Source organism: Aotus nancymaae, unplaced genomic scaffold, assembly GCF_030222135.1.
Source record: "Aotus nancymaae isolate 86718 unplaced genomic scaffold, 86718_ANA_hifiasm-v0.15.2.pri h1tg000028l, whole genome shotgun sequence".
Classification (NCBI taxonomy): Eukaryota; Metazoa; Chordata; class Mammalia; order Primates; family Aotidae; genus Aotus; species Aotus nancymaae.
Genome location: NW_026988441.1, coordinates 35,495,741 through 35,518,954, shown reverse-complemented (window position 1 = coordinate 35,518,954; position 23,214 = coordinate 35,495,741). Strand labels below are relative to the sequence as shown.

Below are 23,214 nucleotides of genomic sequence, written 5' to 3'. Positions count from 1 at the left end.
TGAAGCGGAAGCCATTACTCTCTGGAGTCGATTGCCCCGAGACACATGGGCCAAGGAGGGGTCCGCGGCGAATTCCTTCGACCTGCTGGGGACCCTTCGCTTCCCCACGCCAGACGGGACCTCCCGTATGAACGTCTCTTCGCTTCAGCAGCAGCTTCCGTCACCTCCGCTCCCCGATCCTACTCCCAGTCGTGTAAGCCCTTCTTGCCTTAACCCTTTTCGCCCTCAGTTCCTGGGGTCACGGGAGGCCTATTTGGCGGAGAATACTAAGGGGGCACAAGGATCGGGGACTAAGGAGCCAGGCAGCCAGACGAGGGGTGCATTTTGGATCTCGCGATGAGCGATATGAAACGCTAGGGACGGGAAGGATGAAATTGGACCACTGCAGTTAGTGATGAGAGAGGCATTGGTCACCTGATCCTGAAAAGCCCTGAGTCTCTGTAGGTGGGGGCGGAAAAGCCGGGCTGAAGTGAGTTCAAGAGTTTGGGAGCAGTTCAGGAGATTGGGGGTCGTCAGGATTTGGACATAGGGAGGAGTAACCACCTTTCTGCGCTGTAGTCAATTTTATCTTACGTGAATGTCAGCACGCTGGTGTTCTTTTTAGCATCTACCTTGAGTACCTTTTGTACTTTTAAGTCCTTCTGGTTGCACTTTTTTATTTATTTTAATTTTAGTGGACTCTCGTAAATAGCCTATACGTAGATTTACTACTCAGTTCAACATTTTGTTAATTAAGTTGAGAGTTAGTCCAGTCATACTTGAATTTTACCGTGTTATTTTGTGCTGTGTCCTTTACTGTGAAAATATGTTAACACTGGAAAATAGGACATGCATGCAAAACAAAAGTATGATTACACACACGCAAACACACACACACACAGTTAAAAGGACAACCGTAAAGTGAATCTACAAACCAAGCCAAGAAAGAGATTATTAAATCTCAGGAAGCTGTGTGCCTTTTCTAAACTGCATCCTCCTCTCCCACCAATATTTGCCCTGCATTTGACTGCTTATACATCTTTTCCAGAAAATAAATTTCCTGATTTTGGTAATCATTAGTGAATGAACTCAGGCTCTGCAGTATTTTTGGAAACAATCTTTTTCCATATGGTGCAAGCACACCTTTGTAATTTAGAGATTTCTAAATATCTTGTAGATGAAATACTTACACGTAGCCATTCTTTTTCAGGAATGTCATGGCTTAAATTCTAGAGTTAGTTTACCAAGTTCCACATAGTGGGCTTTAGTTTTCAAGTTGTGGTGAATCTACATTTCAACTTTGAGAATATTGGCGTTTTCTTGCCGTTGAGTTGCAGTTAATTGATTTACATCATTTATTTGCATCTTCTTTGATGCCTTTCAATAAAGTTTTGTTTGTTTTTGTTGTTGTTTTTTGAGACAGTCTCACTCTTGTAGCCCAGACTGCAGTGCAATGACAATCTTGGCTCACTGCAACCTCTGTCTCCTGGGTTCAGGCGATTCTCCTGCCTCAGCCTCATGGGTAGCTGGGATTACAGGTGCCCACCACCACGCCCAGCTAATTTTTGCATTTTTGGTACAGACGGGGTTTCAACATGTTCGCCAGGCTGGTCTCGATCTGCTGACCTCAGGTGATCCACCTGCCTCACCCTCCCAAAGTGCTGGTATTACAGGGGTGAGCCACTATGTTTGGCTCAATAAAGTTTTGTAAGTACCTTCAAAAAGGATTTAAGTTGTTTTTGTTATATTTATTCTTAGGAGCTTTGTTTTTTGGTGCTCAGAAAAGTCTAACTTTTATGTAGTTTTTTGGAACTTCTTCGTAGACAAGAAAATGTACACAATTCAAAAGGAAATGTAAATATTTTATACAGAAGATAAATTGTTTATTTTCTTTCTTTGCTGGACTGGCTGGGGAGTTCCATTGTCGTTGACTGGAGTTTGGGTGGCACACTCTAGGCAGACCTGTTTTTTTTCCTGATCTTAAAGGGAATTGTCATTTGTGTTTGCCAAAGGTTTTTCTAAGATAGTTTTTATTAGGCCAAGAAAGCTTTCCTCTTTTCCTGCTTGAGTTTTTCTTGTGAATTGCTGCGGCTTTTAACAAGTGATTTTTTTTTCTCACCATCTACTTTTGTATCTGTTTATTGATACATTTCAAGTACTTTAAATGATGGCACTTGGTACTGCTGTGTAATGAATGAATGAGTGAATAATACAATTTTGTTTCTATCCTTTAGTGTGGCAAATTAAACCAATTGATTTTCTGTTGTTACATTAAATTTGTATTGGTAACTAATTTGGAAAGGACATGTTACTATTTGTTATTTTTGGCTTCAGTTTGCTAATATTTTGTTTGGTGTTTTTGGATCTATGCTTGAGTGAAATTTTCCTTTTCTATTTCAGATTTATGCCAGCCTCATAAAATGGGATGAGAAGTGTTCTCTTTTCTAAACTCTGGAATGTTTTGCATAAGAATAGAATCATTTGTACCTTAGAACGGGAGTGGTACCTGCAAAAACCGTTTGGGTCTGGAGTTTTCTTTGTGGAAAGTTTTAAAGTTATTGTTTCTGTTCTTTTAAGGGTTGTGGGGCATCCAGGTTTTTTGTGTTATGATGAGTTAAATTTCTAGGAATTTATTCCATCTGAGGTTTAAATTGTATAGTCAAAGTTGTTCATAATATACTCATATTTTTAATGCTTGCTACATTTGTAATGTTACCCACTTTTTTATTTGTAATAATTATATGTTGCTTTTTACAAAAATAAATTCCATCCGAATGTTGTCAGTTTCCTTCTTAAAGAACTTCTGGCTTGATTGAACCATTTTATGATATATATATATGTTTTCTATTTTATAACTTTCTGATTGGTATCATTTTCTTCCTTTTTGGGATGTTTCTTTCCAGTTTCTTATGTTGAATGCCTGTCACATCCCAAAGAATTGCAGTATCATACTTTATTGTATTTTAATTCTAAATATCAAATATCATGGCTTCTTTGGCATGTAGATTTAGAATTTTTTTTTCTGATTTTCATTTCTGTGACTTTTTTCTTTGTTATCTTTTGGTCATTGTTTGCTAACTGCATTGCTCTGTGGTCAAGCATTTTCTTAGACAAACATGGCCTCATGTGTGGTTGGAATTTATAGTTAGGAAATGCTATTTCATCATGTTCAATCTGCATGTAGTTACTGAATTGCCTGCTTGAACTGTATTTGTGAGAGCTCTGGTGGTGGCTTCATCCATTTCTCCTTAGCGTTCTGTCCCTTTATTTTTTATTTTTATGTTTTCATTTTTTTGAGGCTATGTTTTTTATATATACACACACACACACACACACACACATAAACACACACCTCTTTCTTGGTTTATAACTTCATTATGTAATACTTCATTTTTCTTTATGAGCCTTTTTGCCTTACTCTCTTCTGATACTAACCAGCTTTCTTTTTTTTCACTTGCCTTATATATTCTTTTAGTTCCATTCTTACTGCATTCTTATATTTTAGATGTCTCTTGTACATAACATATAATTGGATTAATTATTCTGTGAATATTAGTATTTTAGTTAAAGCATTTATTCCATTAATATCTTCTGTATTAATATATTTGAATGTTACATTTGTCTTTTATATTTTCTTTTCTCTGGCTTTTGCGTATTTTTGTCATTCTCCTTTTTTATTTTCTGTACATTTTGAATTTATTTGCTCTATTATTCCAGTGGTTGTTCTAAACAATTCTTACCCATGCTTGCTCATTAAATCTAGATTTGGATATATGTTACTCTCCTGATTTACATGGTTTTCTTATATGCATTTTTGTTCTTTTTTTATTGATATATCATAGTTGCACATATTTAGTTCTTTTTTTAAATCTCAAGAAATTATTGTTGTTATTACATACCGTCATTTCTTTTTTTTGAGACGGAGTTTCGCTCTTGTTACCCAGGCTGGAGCGCAATGGCACGATCTCGGCTCACCGCAATCTCCGCCTCCTGGGTTCAGGCAATTCTCCTGCCTCAGCTTCCTGAGTAGCTGGGATTACAGGCACGCGCCACCATGCCCAGCTAATTTTTTGTATTTTTAGTAGAGACGGGGTTTCACCATGTTGACCAGGATGGTCTCGATCTCTTGACCTTGTGATCCACCCGCCTCGGCCTCCCAAAGTGCTGGGATTACAGGCTTGAGCTACCGCGCCCGGCCCATACCGTCATTTTTTATTTCATTATACTCACACATTTGCCACTTTGAGCACTTTACTTGATTCTCACACTCTTTGCTTTGGTTCTTTGATTACTTCTTTCTCCCTGAAATATGTCTTTTATGATGTCTTTTTTCTGTGGGTTACAAGCCCAAAGATACTGTTTTTCCCTCTTTCTCAGTGGACATGGTGGTTATAGGATTTTATATTTTATTTGAGAACTATGAAGATGTTCCATTTTCTTCTGGCTTCCACTGTTGCTAATGAGGAATCAGCTGTCAGTCTAATGTTTGTTTCTTTCCTTTTTTTTTTTTTTTTTTGAGGCAGAGTCTCCCTCTTGTTGCCCAGGCTGGAGTGCAATGACATTATTGGCTCACTGCAATCTCTGCCTCTCCTGGGTTCCAGCAATTCTCCTGCCTCAGCCTCCCAAGTGGCTGGGATTACAGGCACATACCACCACACCCGGCTAATTTTTGTATTTTTAGTAGAGACGGGTTTCACTCTGTTGGTCAGGTAGTGGTTCTTGCGGGGTGGTCTCCTAACCAGCAGCATCAGTATCACCTGGAAACTTGTTAAAAATACATACTCTGACCCCACACCTCAGATCTTCTGAATTAGAAACCTGGGGATGGGGCCTAGAAATGTGTTTTTTGTTTTGTTTTGTTTTGAGATGGGGTCTCACTGTGTTGCCCAGGCTGGTCTCAAACTCGAGTGTGCAAGTGGTCCACCTGCCTTGGCTTCCCAGCATGCTGGGATTATAGGTGTGAGCCACCATCCCCAGGCTTGGTTTGTTTCTTACAGTGTGTTTTAACAAGACCTCCAGGTGACTCTCATGTAACTTCAAGTTTGAGAACTATTGCTTAAAAGGTAACCTGTCTTTTTTTCCTCTGGCTGCTGTTAAGATATTCTTTTTACCATTGGTAATTCTCTGGTTCATTGTGCCTAAGATTTCTTTTTATCTGTTTATATTTTCCTTCCAAAATGAAAAATCTACAGCCACTATATTTTACAGTAATTGCCTGGGCTCATTCTCTGTCTCTCATCGGTAACTCCAGGTAGAAATGGTTCATTTCCTTATCTTCTGTCCCTACGGGATTCTTAGCTGTATTTCTATGTTCCTCAACTCTTTTCTGTGCTTTCCTTGCATTTATTGCTACAACTAGTTTTAAACTTTAGCCCGCGTAAAAATTTCATGTAGAGTTTGTTAAAGTACTGGTTCAGCAGCCCACCCCAAAGAGAGTTACTTCATTTGAGATAATGATCTGGGTCTCAGAATTACCTGAAATGCTCCAGGGCACGTTTATGCAGCAGACAATATTTAAGAAACAAATTTTTAGTAACTTAAGCGTATCCTAAGAGTGACAGAAAAAGAAAAAGAAACAAACTTTTTGGGGGGGGCGGGTTGTGTAATCTAAGAGCTGTTTACTTAGGGATTTTGTTGTTGGTGGTGGTTTCCATTTTGCTTTTATTTTAGGAATTGTAATTGTCCTTTAGAAATCATAAATTTTTAATTTTCTTAATGTTAATTTCCTGCCAGCTCATGAATTTGAAAGCTATCATCTGTTGGTACTTTGTGCTGCATTTGAAATAGTTATGTGTGGAAAGTTTATCTGGGGCACCTAAGTTGCTTGTTGGAAACAGAAATCTTACCCTGCTCTCTACCCCCTGGGACATCTCATCTAGTTGCTTGAAAGGAAGGTGTATTTTTGATTTACTAGCGTAACACCTTTCTGGACCAAGAAAATGGCCTATGATGTTCTCACAACCTTTGTTGCCTTCTCTCTCTCCATATGTGTGTGTGTGTGTGTGTGTGTGTGTGTGTATTTTGAGACAGATTCTCATTCTCTCACCCAGGCTTGAAGTGCAGTAGCATGATCTTGGCTTACTGCAACCTCCGCCTCTAGGGTTCAACTGATCCTCCCACCTCAGCTTCCCAAGTAACTGGGACTACAGGGGTGCACCACCATGCCCAGCTAATTTTTTTGTATTTTTAGTAGAGACGGGGTTTCACCATGTTGGCCAGGCCGTTCTTGAACTCCTGACCTCAAATGATCTGCCCGCCTCAGCCTCCCAAAGTGCTGGGATTACAGACATGAGCCACTGTGCCGGGCCTATATTTATGTGAATTGACAGTGGTAGAAATAGCAAGGGCAGAAATACCAGTCAGTAAAAGTAACAAAAGACTTCTTCTCTCTATAATATTTACATCTGCAAATTCTGAATATCCTGGGACACTGTGATTAAGTTGAATATGGGGTTAAAATCAAATATTGGGAGAATTATGGTCCCAAGAGAGCTCCTCATGGAACAGTTTTGGGCAACATTTGTTTTGGACCACAAACTTGTGGAGGAGGCAGATCTTCTAAAACAGGAGCAGGGCTGGGGCGAGGGTGAGGTTTGTGAGTGCAGGGCCAGGGAGCAGCCCCTCGCTCTGAGCCAGCCTCGCTTGTGCTTGTTGGACATCGGAAAGGCCCCCTTAAATACTACACTGTTGCCTAGCCGCCTCAGTTGCCTCATCCCCGTCCTGGCCCTGGTAAGGAGAAAAACAGACCCCATTGAAAATAGAGTAAGATTTGTAGAAGTAGAAAAATAGAACTGCTTTCATGATGCTGCTAGGAAAATTAAAAGAGAAATTAAGCAACTTCAACAGCTCTGAAAAATTAACCGGTCCATTCTAACCTATCCATGGTGACAGTGTTTCGGTGATCCTGGTTTCGCTTCATGTATCATGTCGAAACAGGGCAGAACGCCTCTGAGATGATAGATCCTACACCTGCTCTAGATTCCCTGCTCCACATCCTGCTGGGTCACTTAGATGCTGCAATCTTCCTGCTGCGTTTGTATTCCAGGCCACCCGTTCTCTGAGACCCTCTGATATGGTTTGGATGTATATCCCCACCCAGATCTCATATGGAAATGTAATTCCCAATGTTGGAGGTGGGGCCTGGTGGGAGGTGACTGGATTATGGGGGTGGGTTTCTCATGAATGGCTTAGCACCATCCCCCTTGGTACTGTCCTCATGACAGTGAGTGAGTTCTGAGATCTGGTCATTTAAAAAGTGTGTGGCACCTCCCCACCTTCCACCCTTGCTCTCTTGCTCCTGCTTCACCGTGTGCCTTGCCTGCTTCCTTTTTGCCTTCTGCTGTGATTGGAAGCTTCCTGAGGGCCTCCCCAGGAGCAGATACCACTATGCTTCCTGTACAGCCTGCACAACTGTGAGCCAATTAAACCTCTTTTCTTATAAATTACCCAGTCTCAGGTATTTCTTTATAGCAGTGTGAGAATGAACTAATACACCATCACCCAGCACTGACAACCTCTGAAAGCGATAGAATCACTCAGGTGAGAAATTGGCCACAAGCTCCACTCTGAGCTCTGATTTGCATTATTGCAAAACATCGACAAGGTTTCACAGACCCTTAATTGATATGGGTGCACTCTCTATGCTCCAGCCCTCTGGACGGCTTGTCCCTCATGGAGAGTGGTGGTGGATGTTGGTCCGTGGGTTTTGGGCCAAGCCATAGGGCTGTGTCCTAATACCTGGGTTAGTGTTTAATTTCACAGGACTTTCTGAGGAGATCCCAGACCCCCTACATTTCATAGGCCCCTTCCTTATGGTCTTCCCAAGGTGCCATCCCCTGGGTGTCTGTCTCAATATGAAGGCAAATGTGGATCAGTTTGCTCATCATCCATTCATTCTTGCATTCCCTACTTAGTGTCTTATTTATATCAGGCACTGAAATGGTGAACGAAATATCAGAGAACTTGAAAAACCTCTAGTTACCTATAATGTATTTTCTAGTTGGGCACACAAGAAATCAAAACAAGTAAACTACATAGTGTGTGTGGAGGAGACAGCAGAGAGATAATAATGCTTATCCAGCGTTCCCTGTGCCATCCTGCATTTCCCAGGATCCTTGGAGCTGGCAGGGGCATGTGACTAGTTCTGGCCAATGGGCTGCGAGTGCTTCAGGGTCAAAATGTAGATTACAGAATGCGTAGCTGTCCACTTCCTGCTCATCATCTATGACCAAGATGGCCAAGGGTATCAGTTGGTTCAGAGACAAGTGGCATCCCTGCAGGAAAACTTTCGACACCAGCCTGGGTTGAACAAGTGACATGAGCAAGGCATAAACTTTCCATTTTATTGAGTTACCGAGATTTGGGCTTGTCTGTTTCTGCAGTAAAATATAGCCTAATCTTACTTAAACAGAATATTAATTGGAGATTAGTGCTTTAGGGAAAAAAAAAAGTAGTGGGGAATTGGGATTGAAAGGAGAGGTTTGCATTTTTTTTTTTTTTAAGACAGAGTCTCACTCTGTCACCAGGCTGGAGTGCAGTGGTGTAGTCTCCACTGCAACCTCTGCCTCCTGTGTTCAAGTGATTCTCCTACCTAAGCCTCCCAACTAGCTGTGACTACATGCACATGCCACCATGCCTGGCTAATTTTTTTGTATTTTTAGTAGAGACAGGATTTCACTGTGTTAGCCAGGATGGTCTCAATCTTCTGACCTCATGATCCACCTGCCTCAGCCTCCCAAAGTGCTGGGATTACAGGTGTGAGCCACCACACCCAGCTGAGTTTGCATTTTAAAGAGTGGCTAAGGCAGGCGGATCAGCTGAGGTCAGTAGTTCAGGACCAGCCGGGCCAACATGGTGACACCCTGTCTCTAGTAAAAATAAAAAACTTAGCCGGACACAGTGGCATGTGCCTGTAGTCCCAGTTACTCGGGAGGCGGACGCGGGAAAATCACTTGAACCTGGGAGGTGGAGGTTGCAGCAAGCCGAGATTGCACCACTGCACTCCAGCCTGGACAACAGAGTGAGACTCCATCTCAAAAAAAAAAAAGAAAGAAAGAAAAGTGGCCAGTGAATGCCAGATCTGGACAGTTAAAGTTGAATAAAGATCTGAAGGATGAGAGGGGGCCAGACACACTGAGAATGTGGGGGGAAACATTTGAAGCAGAGGAGCAGCAAGTCAGAGACCCTGAGGTGGGAGCATGGCTGGTGAGGCTTGATGCACAGCAGCAAGGCTCGAGTGACTTGGGTGAGGGGACCAGTGGCAGAGGGAGCTGTGGGTGAGGTGACAGGGACCTGGGCCCTTGGTCTGAGTGAGATGGGACACCATCAGAGGATCTTGAGCAGAGGAGTGATGTGATCTACATTTTACCCATAAAGTTATGGCTGTCACAGAAGCTAAGAAACTCAGGGACAGCAGCCGGGAAACCAGTTAGGAAGTGGTTGGAATGTTCTAGAAGAGAAGCAATGCCTTATGCCAAGACAGTGGCAATGTAGGTGGTGAGAAGCAACCAGAGTTTTGGGTTAAGTTTTAAAGATAAGGCAGGATTTGCTGGCGATGCAGACGTGGAGTATGGAAAAGAAAGAGGTGAGTCGAAGGTGATGATGAGCAAGGCTTTTGACTTGAGCCCCGGGGAGGCTGGAGCTGCCGTCAACATGGGGAGGCTGGAGGCAGCACAGCTGTAGGGGCTTAATGTGGGGTCTCGTTGGCTGTTGCAGTGGGGATACTAAGTAGCCAGTTGGCTGCCTTTCACTCTGGGTCATTCTGGGTGGAGCAGGTGCCAGGGAGCAGAGAGTGGAACCCACTATCATTGAACAGTTCTGTTAGGTAATTGTGAAATCGTCAGCAGTCATTTTATTTTAATGATAATGGCGTTTTAGAGTGAATGTTTGTTTACTGAGCCTATGGAGTTCCATACATAGCCCAGTGTCAGAGACTTCAATTTCCAGATGAGAAAACTGTTTCTATGAATGCTCTTGGGAGGGGAATAGGCAGAACCATGGGCTTGCATCAAAGGAGAGACTTCACCTCAAAAAAACAAAAAGATAGTTATAAGCCTTGTAATGTTTAAAAGTGGTAATATTTATAATTGACCTGAGTCAGATGTTACAGTAGCAGCGTCGCAGTTCTTACCTCAGTGCCGTTAAGAGAGTCGCGGTGCAAAGTGCAGAAAGGAGACATGTTCATAAGAAGCAAATTAAATCCCCTCCCGAGGTGTGGGCCACCATCCCTAGCTAATTTATTGTGGTTTTGATGTTATTTCCTTAATGACTGATGTTGTTAATCATCTTTTCGTGTGTTTACAGTACATTTGTATATATCTGGAGAAATGTCTGTTCTGTTCGAGTCCCCTGCCCACTTTTATATCGGGGTGTCTTTTTGTTGTTGAGTTTATAATGGTATTAAATCCCTATCACATACATGATTTCCAAATATTTTCTACCATTCTGTATCTCATTCAGTTTCTTGATGTTATTTCTAAATGTTTGGTAGGGTTCACCAATGAAGCCATTTGGTCCTAAACTTTTTATCGTTTAATGGCTTTTGATGACCCGCTCAGTCTCTTGTTATAGGTCTCTCAATTTTCTTTTTCTTCCAGAGTCTGTTTGGGTATGTCTCAAGGAATTTGTTAAATCTACAGCAGTGGTCTCCAGCCGCTGGGCCACAGACCAGGCTGTGCAGCAGGAGGTGACCAGAGGGTGGGCGAGTGAAGCTTCATCTCTGTTTACAGTGGCTCCCGTCACTCGAGTTACCACCTGACTTCCACCTCCTGTCAGATCGGAGCAGCATCGATTCTCATAGGAGCACAGACCCTATTGTGCACTGCGCATACGAGGGATCTAGGTTGTACACTCCTTATGAGAATCTAATGCCTGATGATCGGTCATTGCCTCCCAAAACAAGCTCAGGGCTTCTACTGATTCTACATTATGGTAAGTTGTATAATTATTTTACTGTATTATTTTACTATAGTAAAATAATTACTATATATAGTAATTATATATATGTTTTTTGAGACAGAGTCTCGCTCTGTTGCCCAGGTTGGAGTGCAGTGGCATTCAGCTCACTGCAACCTCTGCCTCCCGGGTTCAAGCGATTCTCCTGCCTCAGCCTCCCGAGTAGCTGGGATTACAGGTGCATGCCACCATGACCAGCAAATTTTTGTATTTTTAGTAGAGACAGGGTTTCAGCATGTTGGTCAAGCCGGTCTCAAACTCAACCTCATGATCCACCCACCTCGGACTCCCAAAGTGCTGGGATTACAGGCGTGAGCCACTGCACCTGGCCTATTTTACTATATATTATAATGTAGTAATAATAGAAATAAGGTACACAATAAATGTAATGTGCTTGAATCATCCCAAAACCATCCCCCCTCATCTTACCGTCCATGGAAAAATTGTCTTCCATGACACCGGTCTCAGGTGCTAAACTGGTTGGGAACTGCCAGTCTCCATGATCTCCTGTGTTGGTGTACAGTTGTTCACGGCATTCTCTTACAGCCCTTCCGGTTTCCATAAGAGCAGTAGTAATGTCCCAGCTCCACTTCTGATTTTGGTTACTTGCATCGTCTCTTTTTATTAGTAATTCTAGCTGTACTTTTGTCACTTTTGTTGATCTTTTTGAAATAACCAGCTTTTGTTTTCATTAATTCTCCTTCTAGTCTCGATTTCATTTATCTCTGCTCTAATCTTTCTTCATTTTTTACTTTCCCTGGGTTTAGTTTGCTCTTTTTTAGTTCTTTAATGTGTCAAGGTAGATTTCTGATTGAGAGCTTTCTTTTTTTAATGTAGGAATTTACAGCTGTACGTTTTTCTCTGAGAGCTACTTTTGCCGCTTCCCATAAGTTTGGATGTGTTTTCATTTGTCTAAAAGTATTTTCTAATTTCTGTAGTGATTTCTTTGTCCCATTGGTTAAGAGCATGTTGTTTAATTTCCATATATTTGTGAGTTTTCCAATTTTTCTTCTATTGATTTTTAGTTTTATTCATGGAGAGAATATACTTTGTGTGCTTTCATTCCTTTAAAATTTGTTAATAATTGTTTATAGCCTAATTTATAGTCTATCCTGGATAACCCTAAGTTGGGTGTAATTTGATTTTTCTTTTTTTTTTTTTGTAAGCATAGTTTATTGGGTTTTGCTGCACCTGTTTGGTTTTTTATGTGTTTGTTTTGAGGCTTAGACAATAGAAATTTATTTCTCACCATTCTGAAGTCTGATAACTCCAAGATGAAGGTGCTGGCTGGTTTGGCTCTTGGTAGAGGCTCTCTTTCTTGCTTGGAGACAGCTGCCTTCTCCCTGTATGCTTGCATGGTTGAAAGAGAACCTGTCCACTTTTAAATGTAGGCACTTAAACATTATTTCCTCCTGAGAATGGGTTTAACCTCATCTCACAAGTTGGTTTTTTTTTTTTCATGTAGCACAAAATATTTATTAAATTTACCTTGTTCCATCTTTTACATAGAGTTTTTTTGTGTTTAATTTCTAAATATTTAGGAATTTTCTAGATTCCTTAATATTCTGGTTTCAATTTAATACATTTGCTGTCCTTTGAAATGTATTGGAAGTTTTTTTTTATGGTCCAGCATATATAATCCTGGTTCTCTTGGCTGTTGAATTGGAGAAAGTTAAATGATTCAGAGATATATGGGAGGCGTAATTCATTGATCCTTTTTAAAAAGTTGATTTTATTTCTTTCTCTCTCTCTCTCTCTCCCTCTTTCTCTTTCTCCTTTTCTTTCTCTTTCTCTTTCTCTTTCTCCTTTCCTTCCTTTTCCTTTCCTTCTCTGACAGGATCTTACTCTGTGGCCCAGCCTGAGGTGCAGAGACACAATCTCGGCTCACTTCAGCCTTGACTTCCTGGCTCAAATGATCCTCTTTCCTCAGCCTCCCAAGCAGCTTTGGAAACTACAAGTGTGCACCACCACACCTGGCTAAATTTTTTTTTTTTTTACCAAAAATACAAAATTAGCTGGGTGTGGTGGTGCATGCCTGTAATCCCAGCTACTTGGGAGGCTGAGGCAGCAGTGAGCCGAGATTACATCATTGCACTCCAGCCTGGGCAACAAGACCAAAACTCCGTCTCAAATGTATAAATAAATAAATAAATAAATAAATAAAATTTCCATTAGCTGAAAATAAATAACAGAATTTCTGTCACCCCAGAAAGTTCCCTTTGCTTCTTCCAGTCTGTCCCTGTCTTGTGATCCTCCACTGAAGCAACCTTTTTTTTTTCCAGTTCTATCAACTTAAATAAGTTTCACCTATTCGTGGACATCATAGTGTGGAAGCAGAGTGTTTCTTATGTGTCCAGCTTCTTTTGGCCAGCATCGTAGGGATTTCTCCATGTTGCATGACTGCATAGTTTCTTTTTATTGCTGAGTAGTATTTCATTCTGTAAACATATCACAATTTATATGTACATCCATTCTCTGGTTGATAAAGGTTTAGATTGTTTACAGCGTTTGGCTATGAGGAATCAGATTGCTACAGGCATTTTTGTATGAGTCTTTGTGGATATAAATTGTTTAAAATTTCTCTTATGTAGATATCTAGGAGCAGAATTGTTGGGTCAGATGGTCGGTGTGCTTGTTAAAAACTGCCAAAGTGTTTTTGAAAGTAGTGGAACTATTTTACACTCCCACCGTCAGTATATGAGAGATTGCCCCAAACTCAGCAGCATTTAGTATTGGTAGTCTTTTTTATTTTGGCTGCTGTAGTCTTAATTTGCATATGTCTGATGACTATGATGTTGAGCACCACTGGACATGATTCTTATTGGTTACTTACATTTTGTGAAATGTCTGTTTATTAAAGTCTTTTGCCCTTTTTGTTGGGTTGATGTTCTTTTTTTCTTTCTGTGTTGAAGGAGTTCTACTTGCTTTTTTTTTCAATAAGCCTTTTGCACTCTTATGTAGGAGTTCTTTATATAATCTGAATATGAATTCTTTTTCAGGTGTGTGCATTACATTTTTTTTTTTTCCCCACAATCTCTGGTTCACTGTTCATTTTCCTTTTTTCTTTTTCTTTTTTTGTTTTTAGAGACAGGATCTCACTCTATTGCCCAGGCTGAAGTGCATGATGATAGCTCACTGCAACTGTTCTCTATTAATTTATTAGTGTCTGATTCATCTCAAAAGATTTTTTAATTCAAATTCAGTGAGCAGAGGAGGGGGTCGTTAGGGAACAAGTTGACAGAAGCACAGGTGGCCGCAAATCTGTAAAGTGGGAGAGTTGATGTGAGAAGGTTGCGTCAGAGATTTTGCCCAGAGAGCAGATTTCCAAATCATTGCCTGCGAGGTGAGGCTGATTCTAGTGATGATGCAGTCCAGGCTGTGGCCCAAGGATACGTATATTGGTGTGGAATGTGGGTGCAAAGGACATTGGAGGTTGAAACTCATGGTTAGGCCTGGGTGGACCATCTTCATGGATAGAGCCATCCTTAATGATCGCAGGCCTTGAAGGAAGAGCAGAAGTCTAGGACCAGAGTGTTTAATGAGTGAGGGGGTTGAGCACAGTTGTGCTTGGTGGCAAATCACTTAGGAAGAGTAATTCTGAACCCACTTATAGCAGATCAGGGGCTGTCCCCCCACCACATTGCTGGGAGACTTTACCTAAGAAAGATAAAAGTCCAGGATCAGCCAGACCTTGCTGCTCAGAAGAGGAAATGCCAAAAGACAAAACTTGGATTTTTCTTCGGTGAGCAGGAGAGACAGACAGCCTTGGACTAATCCCGGTGTTCTTTCCTTCGCTACAGATGCCGGCTTGGAGAGGCCCATGAGAGCAAGAGAGTAGCTTTCTGGTTGTCCTGGTGCCCTGTTCAGGCAAACTGACTGCCATTCTTTGAGGATGGCAGCTCTGTCCCCAACACTTGGTAAGTCCTTGGGTCAGCGCGTGCCCTGAGAAAGTGAACGTTAGGTGGCCCCTGCCACTTGGTGGGGTAAAAGATATATGCACCACAGAGGGCTGCTGGGAGAGGATGGCTGAGTGGAAAAGGGGTAAGAACAGAACCCCAGCAGCCACCCCAGTGACTGGGTCTGATGAGGGTCTTGGTGGATCTGGGAGAGGGGGAAGTGTCCATGCCATTGATTCATGAAGAGGGGACAGGTAATGGGTAACCCTCCATTATTCCATTTATTATTTTGATCAACTTCAGCAAGGTCACAACTCTACCTCTCACAACTTGCATTTCTTCACTCATAGGTTGGGTCTATGTCACTTCTTATGAGTATGTAGCCCACCACCCTCTTTCTGTTTTTAGTGGAACGGGGCTGTTCTGACTTGTTATGAAAGTGATGTGTGCAAGAGAGATAGAGAGAGAGGATTGAAGATGTGGACACTCAGAGTCAATGTGGAGCAGTTTCCTGGTTTGCAAGTGTTGTTATTATGAGGCAAGGGCAGGCTCTGATTCTCATGAACCCTCTTTTCTCCTTCAGCCATGTCCACCCAGGACTCCACCTATCTCCAGGAGTCAGAATTTCCTCTTTCTTCAAAAGACTGTTCCTGTCCCCAGAATTTGGATCTGTTCGCATGCAGTGGTCTGGAGCCGCACACACCCAGTGTTGGTTCCCAGGTGCGCTAAGATCTCCAGGCCCCTAGATCAGGAGAGGCACTTCCTAGAACACCCTCACCCATGCATGCTGGAATTCTTTCCAAGCTTCATCTCAGCCAATGGATGCCAGAATGGGGCCTGAGAGAGAGCCAAGGAATATTGGGACTGTCCTGGTATTGGGGAAGTTAGAGGAAGTGATTTATGTAGCACCTGTTTCCCTCATGCTTGCAGAATGCTCAGGCCCATGCTCAACCCCAGAGACTAGGGGGAAATAAAGCAAAAAGCTCTCAGAGTAGGCTGGAAGTGAAGGGAGAGTAGTCTCTTGTCAGGGTGGCATTTGAAGTGACAGACAGGACAAGATGGCCTCATCAGGGAGAGACAATGTCTGAGGACTGGCACCTGGAGGAAATGCTGAGATCTCTAGCAGGCCATCTGGAAATCCTGCATTGGGTCTCATGCCGGGTCTTCAGCCTCAGCCATCTTACCGTGAACACCGTTCGGCCGGTTCCTCGCTGACCCCAAGTTTGTGTGACATTCCAGGAATCAGTGACTTTCCAAGATGTCGCTGTGGACTTTACTGAGAAGGAGTGGCCCCTGCTGGATTCTTCTCAGAGAAAGCTGTACAAAGATGTAATGCTGGAGAACTACAGCAACCTCACTTCGCTGGGTAAGGCCGATGTCATTCCTTCTCTTATTCGTTCATGAATTAGATGTTTTTGTTTGAGTATGTCCTGTGACCCAGGAACTATGCAGGGGTTCAGAACACAGCTGTGAACAAGCAGCCCTGGCACTCATGTTCATGGGGCCTCTCCTGGGTATTGAGGCCTGTCTATCACAAGGACCTTGGGGGTTCTCTGGTATGTGTCTGAGCTTGAGCATGGGCTTCTGAGATACAAAATCTCCATTCTTTTGGAGGGTCAGTGTGTGGGTATTTGTGATCTTACTTCCTATTTCATTTTCTTTTATTTACTTCTGGTAATGAAGGGGTCTCACTATGTTGCCCAGATTGATCTTGAACTCCTGGCCATAGGCACAAGCCACCGTGCCTGGCCTGTGGTTTTGTTTTCTGTCTATCAAAAACTTTTACTGTGTTCCTTAGAAATGTTGGCATCAGGCTGGGTGCGGTGGCTCAAGCCTGTAATCCCAGCACTTTGGGAGGCCGAGGCGGGTGGATCACGAGGTCAAGAGATCGAGACCATCCTGGTCAACATGGTGAAACCCTGTCTCTACTAAAAATACAAAAAATTAGCTGGGCATGGTGGCGCGTGCCTGTAATCCCAGCTACTCAGGAGGCTGAGGCAGGAGAATTGCCTGAACCCAGGAGGCGGAGGTTGCGGTGAGCCGAGATAGTGCCATTGCACTCCAGCCTGGGTAACAAGAGCGAAACTCCATCTCAAAAAAAAAAAAAAAAAAGAAATGTTGGCATCATCATGTTGCTGCTCCTAAGTCAGACTTGTCCACCTTCAGAACGTTGAGCCCAGGCTAATGGAAGGGGTTGTCCTCTGCATGGCCCTCCCTCAACCTGTGTCTTTCCCATGAGTGTAGGGTATCAGGTTGGCAAACCCAGCCTCATCTCACACTTGGAGCAGGAGGAGGAGCCGAGGACAGAGGAGAGGGGCACACACCAGGGCGCTTGTGCAGGTGAGCAAGCCCCAGGCGAAGAGCAGTGCTGTGACTCCACCTCTATTCTGTGATTGGGGTGGAGGGAGGGTGGTTAGGGAATGTCACCCAGAGAGATTGAGAAATGCTGTTTCCCTCTTTTTGCCCGCCCATTCTCTGACAAATCTTTTGGTCCGCACACTCCTTCATCTTTGACTTTCACATTCTCATTAGTGGGCTCTTTGTCCCATTCTTTCCTACTTGATGTTCCTGATCATCCTCTTGCTGTCGTTATCAACATCTATCTGAATTGACTTAAATTTCTTTTTTTTTTGAGACAGAGTCTCGCTCCCGTCACCCAGGCTAGAGTGCAGTGGTGTGATCTTGGCTCACTGAAACCTCTGCTTCCTGGGTTCAGTGATTCTCGTGCCTCAGCCTCCCAAGTAGCTGGAATTGCAGGTGTGCGCCACACGTCCAACTAATTTTTGCATTATTAGCAGAGATGGCTTCATCATGTTGGCCAGGCTAGTCTTGAACTCCTGAGCTCAAGTGATCCACCCACCTCAGCCTCCCAAAGTCCTGGGATTACAGGTGTGAGCCACCACACCCAGCCTGAATTGACTTAAATTTCTACCTGGCATTGCCATATATCTCACACGACCAGATTTTTTAACGATTGCTTTTGCAGCACTTTTCCTTACATAGCCTTAGGATCTGTCAAGAAATCCACCTGTCATTATCATCATCATCCCACCATTTTCCTTTTCCAACAAATTAATACTTTCCAATTTGTTTTAGATTGGGAGACTCCATCTAAAACCAAGTGGTCACTTCTTATGGAAGATATTTTTGGGAAGGAAACGCCCAGTGGTGTGACAATGGTAAGATTTCCTTATGATGATTCTGGATCTTCCTGCCACATCCGAGCAGACTGGGGCAGCCTAGCTTAGAAAAAGCAGTTCAAACACCAGGGCAGGCAGCTTCCCTCAGAGGAAGCTGTGTTTCTACCAAGCTAGGGTAAACCTAAACCTAACCTCACACTACTTCACCTGGAGTGTCTCTGAATAAAGATTTTTATAGCCATGTCTCAGATATTGAGTGTTGGGGCTCAGTGCAGTTTTGTTTTATTTTATATTTATGTTTTACACTGACTTATCAATTCAGTTTTGGTGGTGTTTATTTATTTTTTTGGGAGACAGATTCTCGTTGCCCAAGCTGGAGTGCAGTAGCACCATCTTGGCTCACTGCAACCTCTGCCCCCCAGGCTCAAGCCATCCTCCCACTTCAGCCTCCTGAGCAGCTGGTACTGTTGGCATGTGCCACCACACTTGGCTAATTTTTCTATTTTTTGTAGAGATAGGATTTCACCATGTTGCACAGACTGGGCTCAAATGATCCACCCACCTTGGCCTCCCAAAGTGCTGGGATTACAGGCTTGACCCACCATGCCCAGCCTCAATTCAGTGTGTTTTTTTGAGACAGACTCTTGTCCTTGTCACCCAGGCTGGTGTGCAATGGCACGATCTCAGCTCACTGCAACCTCCATCTCCCAGGCTCAAGTGATTCTCCTGTCCCAGCCTCCCAAGTAACTGGGATTACAGACATGTACCACCACACCCAGCTAATTTTTAGTAGAGATGGGGTTTCACCATGTTAGCCAGGCTGGTCTTGAACTCCTGACCTCAGGTGGTCCACCCACCATGGCCTCTCAAAATGCTGGGATTACAGGCTTGAATTCAGTTTTAAACAGTGAAGAAATGCTGTATGCAAAAAGCTTTGAAAAAGTAACACAGGTGGAGCCTTGTGGCCTGGCATTCACCTGTTGTCTTTGATGGAGCTCAAACGGGACAGGGACAGCACTTCTGCACTGCAGATGATGATACCTCTAGTCATAATAATGTGCTTCTATCTGTTCACAGCAGTGTATGTGGGGATGATGCTTAGGGTTGCAATGAGTAGGAGAATTGCCTTAGTCAGCATGCATGTCTTAACCAACAGGAAAGAGCCGGTCTTGGAGAGAAGCCCACTGAATACGCTCACTTGTTCGAAGTCTTCGGCATGGGCACTCATCTTACTCAGCCAATGGGAAGGCACGTTGGCAAGAGGCCCTATCACCGCCGCGACTTCGGGGTAGCGTTCAAGGGTAGGCCGCACCTCACTCAGCACGTGAGCATGTACGACGGGAGAAAAATGCACGAGTGTCATCAGTGCCAAAAAGCCTTCACTACAAGTGCGTCCCTCACACGGCACCGGAGAATCCACACCGGGGAGAAGCCCTACGAGTGCAGTGACTGCGGGAAAGCCTTCAACGACCCTTCCGCCCTCAGGAGCCATGCAAGGACTCACCTCAAAGAGAAGCCCTTTGACTGCAGCCAGTGCGGAAACGCATTCCGGACCCTCTCGGCCCTGAAAATCCACATGAGGGTTCACACCGGTGAGAGGCCATACAAGTGTGATCAGTGCGGGAAGGCGTATGGCCGGAGCTGCCACCTCATCGCGCACAAGAGAACGCACACCGGAGAGAGGCCCTACGAGTGTCACGACTGTGGGAAAGCCTTCCAGCACCCCTCCCACCTCAAAGAGCACGTGAGGAACCACACCGGGGAGAAGCCCTACGAGTGCACTCAGTGCGGCAAAGCCTTCCGCTGGAAATCAAACTTTAATTTGCACAAGAAGAACCACATGGTGGAGAAGACCTACGAATGTAAAGAATGTGGGAAGTCCTTTGGCGATCTTGTGTCCCGGAGGAAACACATGAGAATTCACATCGTCAAGAAACCCGTGGAATGCCGGCAGTGTGGGAAAACCTTCCGAAACCAGTCCATCCTTAAGACTCACATGAACTCTCACACCGGAGAGAAACCCTATGGGTGTGACCTCTGTGGGAAAGCCTTCAGCGCGAGCTCAAACCTCACAGCACACCGGAAGATACACACACAGGAGAGGCGCTACGAGTGCGCCGCCTGCGGAAAAGTCTTCGGTGATTATTTATCCCGGCGGAGGCACATGAGCATTCACCTTGTAAAAAAGCGCGTTGAGTGCAGGCAGTGTGGCAAAGCCTTCCGGAACCAGTCCACGCTGAAGACACACATGCGAAGCCACACTGGGGAGAAGCCGTACGAGTGCGATCACTGTGGGAAAGCCTTCAGCATCGGCTCCAACCTCAACGTGCACAGGAGGATCCACACCGGGGAGAAGCCCTACGAATGCCTCGTCTGCGGGAAAGCCTTCAGCGACCACTCATCCCTCAGGAGCCACGTGAAAACCCACCGGGGAGAGAAGCTCTTTGTTTCATCCGTGTGGAAAAGGCTCCAGTGAGTGCAGCTGCTTTAAAGACACAGGATTACTCAGACGGGAAACAGGCCTCATGGGTGTAAGAGGAAGCCTCTGTGAGCTGGCACCTTACTGAGTGCAAAAGAATCCACATAATTTGGGAGGAATCCAATTCCTGTAAAAACTGGGAAGATGAGGTGTCCTCATCCCGTGGGAGATTTGTGTGAACTCACGCTGGGGGTGAAAATGTACATCTGTAGCATGGAGAAGCCTTCGGGGTACATTTGGATCTTAACAAACACTAAGGCAAGAAACCCTGGCTTGACATTTAATGCCAAAATGGCTTCAGCACCATTTGTAGCCTTCTGGGCCCATGAGTAATAATAAGCACACTATGGAGAATCTCTGCACACAGTGGATGGGGAAACTCGACTCCTGGTCTCCCTCGATTCCTCATGACAGAAATCACACTGAAGAGAGAAATGAGCGAAGTAAGGAATGTGGGAAGGTCATGAATGGGTCCGCACACCAAGGCCAGCTGTCTTTGTGTGGCTTGCAAGCTAACAACAGCTGCTCCATCTTTAAAGAGGAAGAATGTGCGCAATAGAGAACATTTGTGGCCAGCGAAGTCTGAAATACTTCTAGTCATCTGTCCCTTTCCAGAAAAACTTGTCCAACCCTTGATCTACAGCACGGGTTCTCAGCTGGGTAGCGATTTTGCTATCCAGGAGTCATTTGGCAATGTCTAGAGACGTTGGTGGTGTTAGAACTGGGGAAAGGTACTCCTGACTTGTAGTAAGAAGGCATCAGGGATGCTGTTGTGTCCCCTTCAGCACATAGGAGCCCCCCACAACAAAGAGTCAGTGCCCCAAACATCACTGTTGCTGAAGTTGAATTACTGCCTGCAGCAACCCCTAAGTTTTTATGAATCTTGTGAGCACTTATGCCAGGAGATATTTCTTCACAAAACTTTTAAAATACAATCAGTGCTGATAATTCCTATGTGGAAATGATTCTAGCCATGGTCCCCTCACTTGTGCACGTGAATATTCTCACTGGGTGAGAAGCCCCAGTGAGATTTTCCAGTGAATACGGGATTGCACTTACTCTCTAATCATGAAAACAGACCGCCCCCCAACCTCACTCATAAATTTTTTATCATTATTTTTAAGGTTGCACTCTTCTAAATAAACTCTTAAGCCTCATCAAGAAAGGTTTGTATATAGTATTTTTACTATAGCTTCATCCTTGATAACATCCTAATTTCCCTTTGGACAACCTCCTTGACCAGTGGCATATTTAGATCTGTGTGACATGAGGGTGCTTCTCAGTACCGGTTTGTTCCTGGAACCTGATTCTCAAGCATTGTGACCAGAGCATGATGTCTCCATCAAGTGGTGGTATTTTTGCAGCTTGCTGTCTAGCCAAGAGTGACAGATACTTTTTTTTTTTTTTTTTTGAGACTGAGTTTTGCTCTTATTTCCCAGGCTGGAGTACAATTACACGATCTTGGCTCACTGCAACCTCCACCTCCTGGGTTCAAGCAATTCTTCTGCCTTAACCTCCTGAGTAGCTTGGATTACAGGTGCCCGTCACCATGCCCAGCTGATTTTTTGCATTTTTAGTAGAGATGGGGTTTCATCATGTTGGTCAGGCTGGTCTCAAACTGCTGACTTCGGGTGATCCACCTGCCTCAACCTCCCAAAGTGCAAGGATTACAGGCAAGAGTGACAGATACTTCTAGTGGCTTCCCCAGTATCCACTCTCATCTTCCAATACCAAGAGAATCCAGGTTCTTTCAGATTAGTAAGGTGTGCTATTTTTAAAAATCTCTTACCGGTTTTCTTGCAGCTAGTACCATCCATGTCCCACAGCCCTGGCCATTGACAAATTAGCAGATGTCACCACGTGGGCTTCTGAGAAAGCTCTTGAACAGGGGTCGTTCTTAAACCTGAATTCTTCCCTGTATGTTTTGTTCTTTGCTTTACTCCCTACTTTTCACCTTTGCAAAGAGATCCAGTATGTAATATTGAAAGATCCACCTTATAACCATGCGGATGAAAGTCAGGGTCTAAAGAAGTGGCTACAGAAAGCCCACAGTGACCCTGGCCTCCCCTCTGGGTCCTGTGAGTGTCTGCACCAGCCCTGGACTGTTACTTCCAGACTTCTATCACATGAGAAAAAATAAAACTGATTATTGGTTTAAGCTGCTATGGATATTTCATTGTTTTTCTTTTAAATTTATTTATTTCAAGATAGGGGTCTCCCTGTGTTGGCTAGATTCAAACTCCTGGGCTCAAACGATCTTCCTGCCTCAGTCTCCCAAGTAGCTGAGAATACAGGCATGAGCCACCACACCCGACTTGTTTTTCTATCTATTTATTGGTGGGAGGGATTTCTACACCCAGCTAGATGCTGCCTGAAGCCCATTCACCTGGTCATTGGTGAGTTTTATAAGTAGTACCTAAACATGTGGGTATAACATGTCTACTTTTAATTGTGAGATAGAGGTTTTTTTCATTTGGTTAAACCAACCTTTTACATTGTATTTCAACTCTTTGTTGTATCTTGATATTTTCTTGATTTACTAATAGAGATGTATTAGTTTTCACAAAAGCTCAAGGACAGGTCCCGTCAGCATCTCTGTTTTGCGTATGGGGAATCAGGCAAGAAAGTTGAGGTTTACTTATCTGTGGTCAGACTTAGCCGGTAGCCGTGTTTGCCTGTGAACCCTGTCATCTGGCTCCAGAGCTTATGCCTCCTTGATGCCAGGCACAGGCACTGTTTTGTGGTCTTCAGGGTCTGCAGCAGTGAT

General features: G+C 43.8%; 1 protein-coding gene across 4 annotated transcripts; it reads left to right on the top strand.

The window, feature by feature from the left end:
- Nucleotides 1-22,610, top strand: ZNF317 (zinc finger protein 317). Of its 4 annotated transcripts, XM_064381934.1 has the most exons (8): nucleotides 1-193; nucleotides 10,707-10,908; nucleotides 14,733-14,849; nucleotides 15,412-15,548; nucleotides 16,068-16,194; nucleotides 17,073-17,168; nucleotides 17,925-18,007; nucleotides 19,125-22,610. In XM_064381934.1, the coding sequence occupies exons 3-8, from the start codon at nucleotides 14,825-14,827 to the stop codon at nucleotides 20,442-20,444; spliced, it is 1,788 nt and encodes a 595-aa protein (XP_064238004.1). In that variant the 5' UTR covers nucleotides 1-193; nucleotides 10,707-10,908; nucleotides 14,733-14,824; the 3' UTR covers nucleotides 20,445-22,610. The 4 variants fall into 4 exon arrangements, with proteins under 4 accessions (XP_064238004.1, XP_012291787.1, XP_064238005.1 ...); XM_012436364.2 differs by lacking the exon at nucleotides 10,707-10,908; XM_064381935.1 differs by lacking the exons at nucleotides 10,707-10,908; nucleotides 15,412-15,548.
- Nucleotides 22,611-23,214: the final 604 nt, after the last annotated feature.

Coding starts and splice junctions, on each gene's coding strand:
- ZNF317 (XM_012436364.2), top strand. CDS start 14,825: ATGGCAGCTCTGTCCCCAACACTTG. Junction 16,195..17,072: donor CAGCAACCTCACTTCGCTGG/GTAAGGCCGATG, acceptor CCATGAGTGTAG/GGTATCAGGTTGGCAAACCC. Junction 18,008..19,124: donor CGCCCAGTGGTGTGACAATG/GTAAGATTTCCT, acceptor CTTAACCAACAG/GAAAGAGCCGGTCTTGGAGA.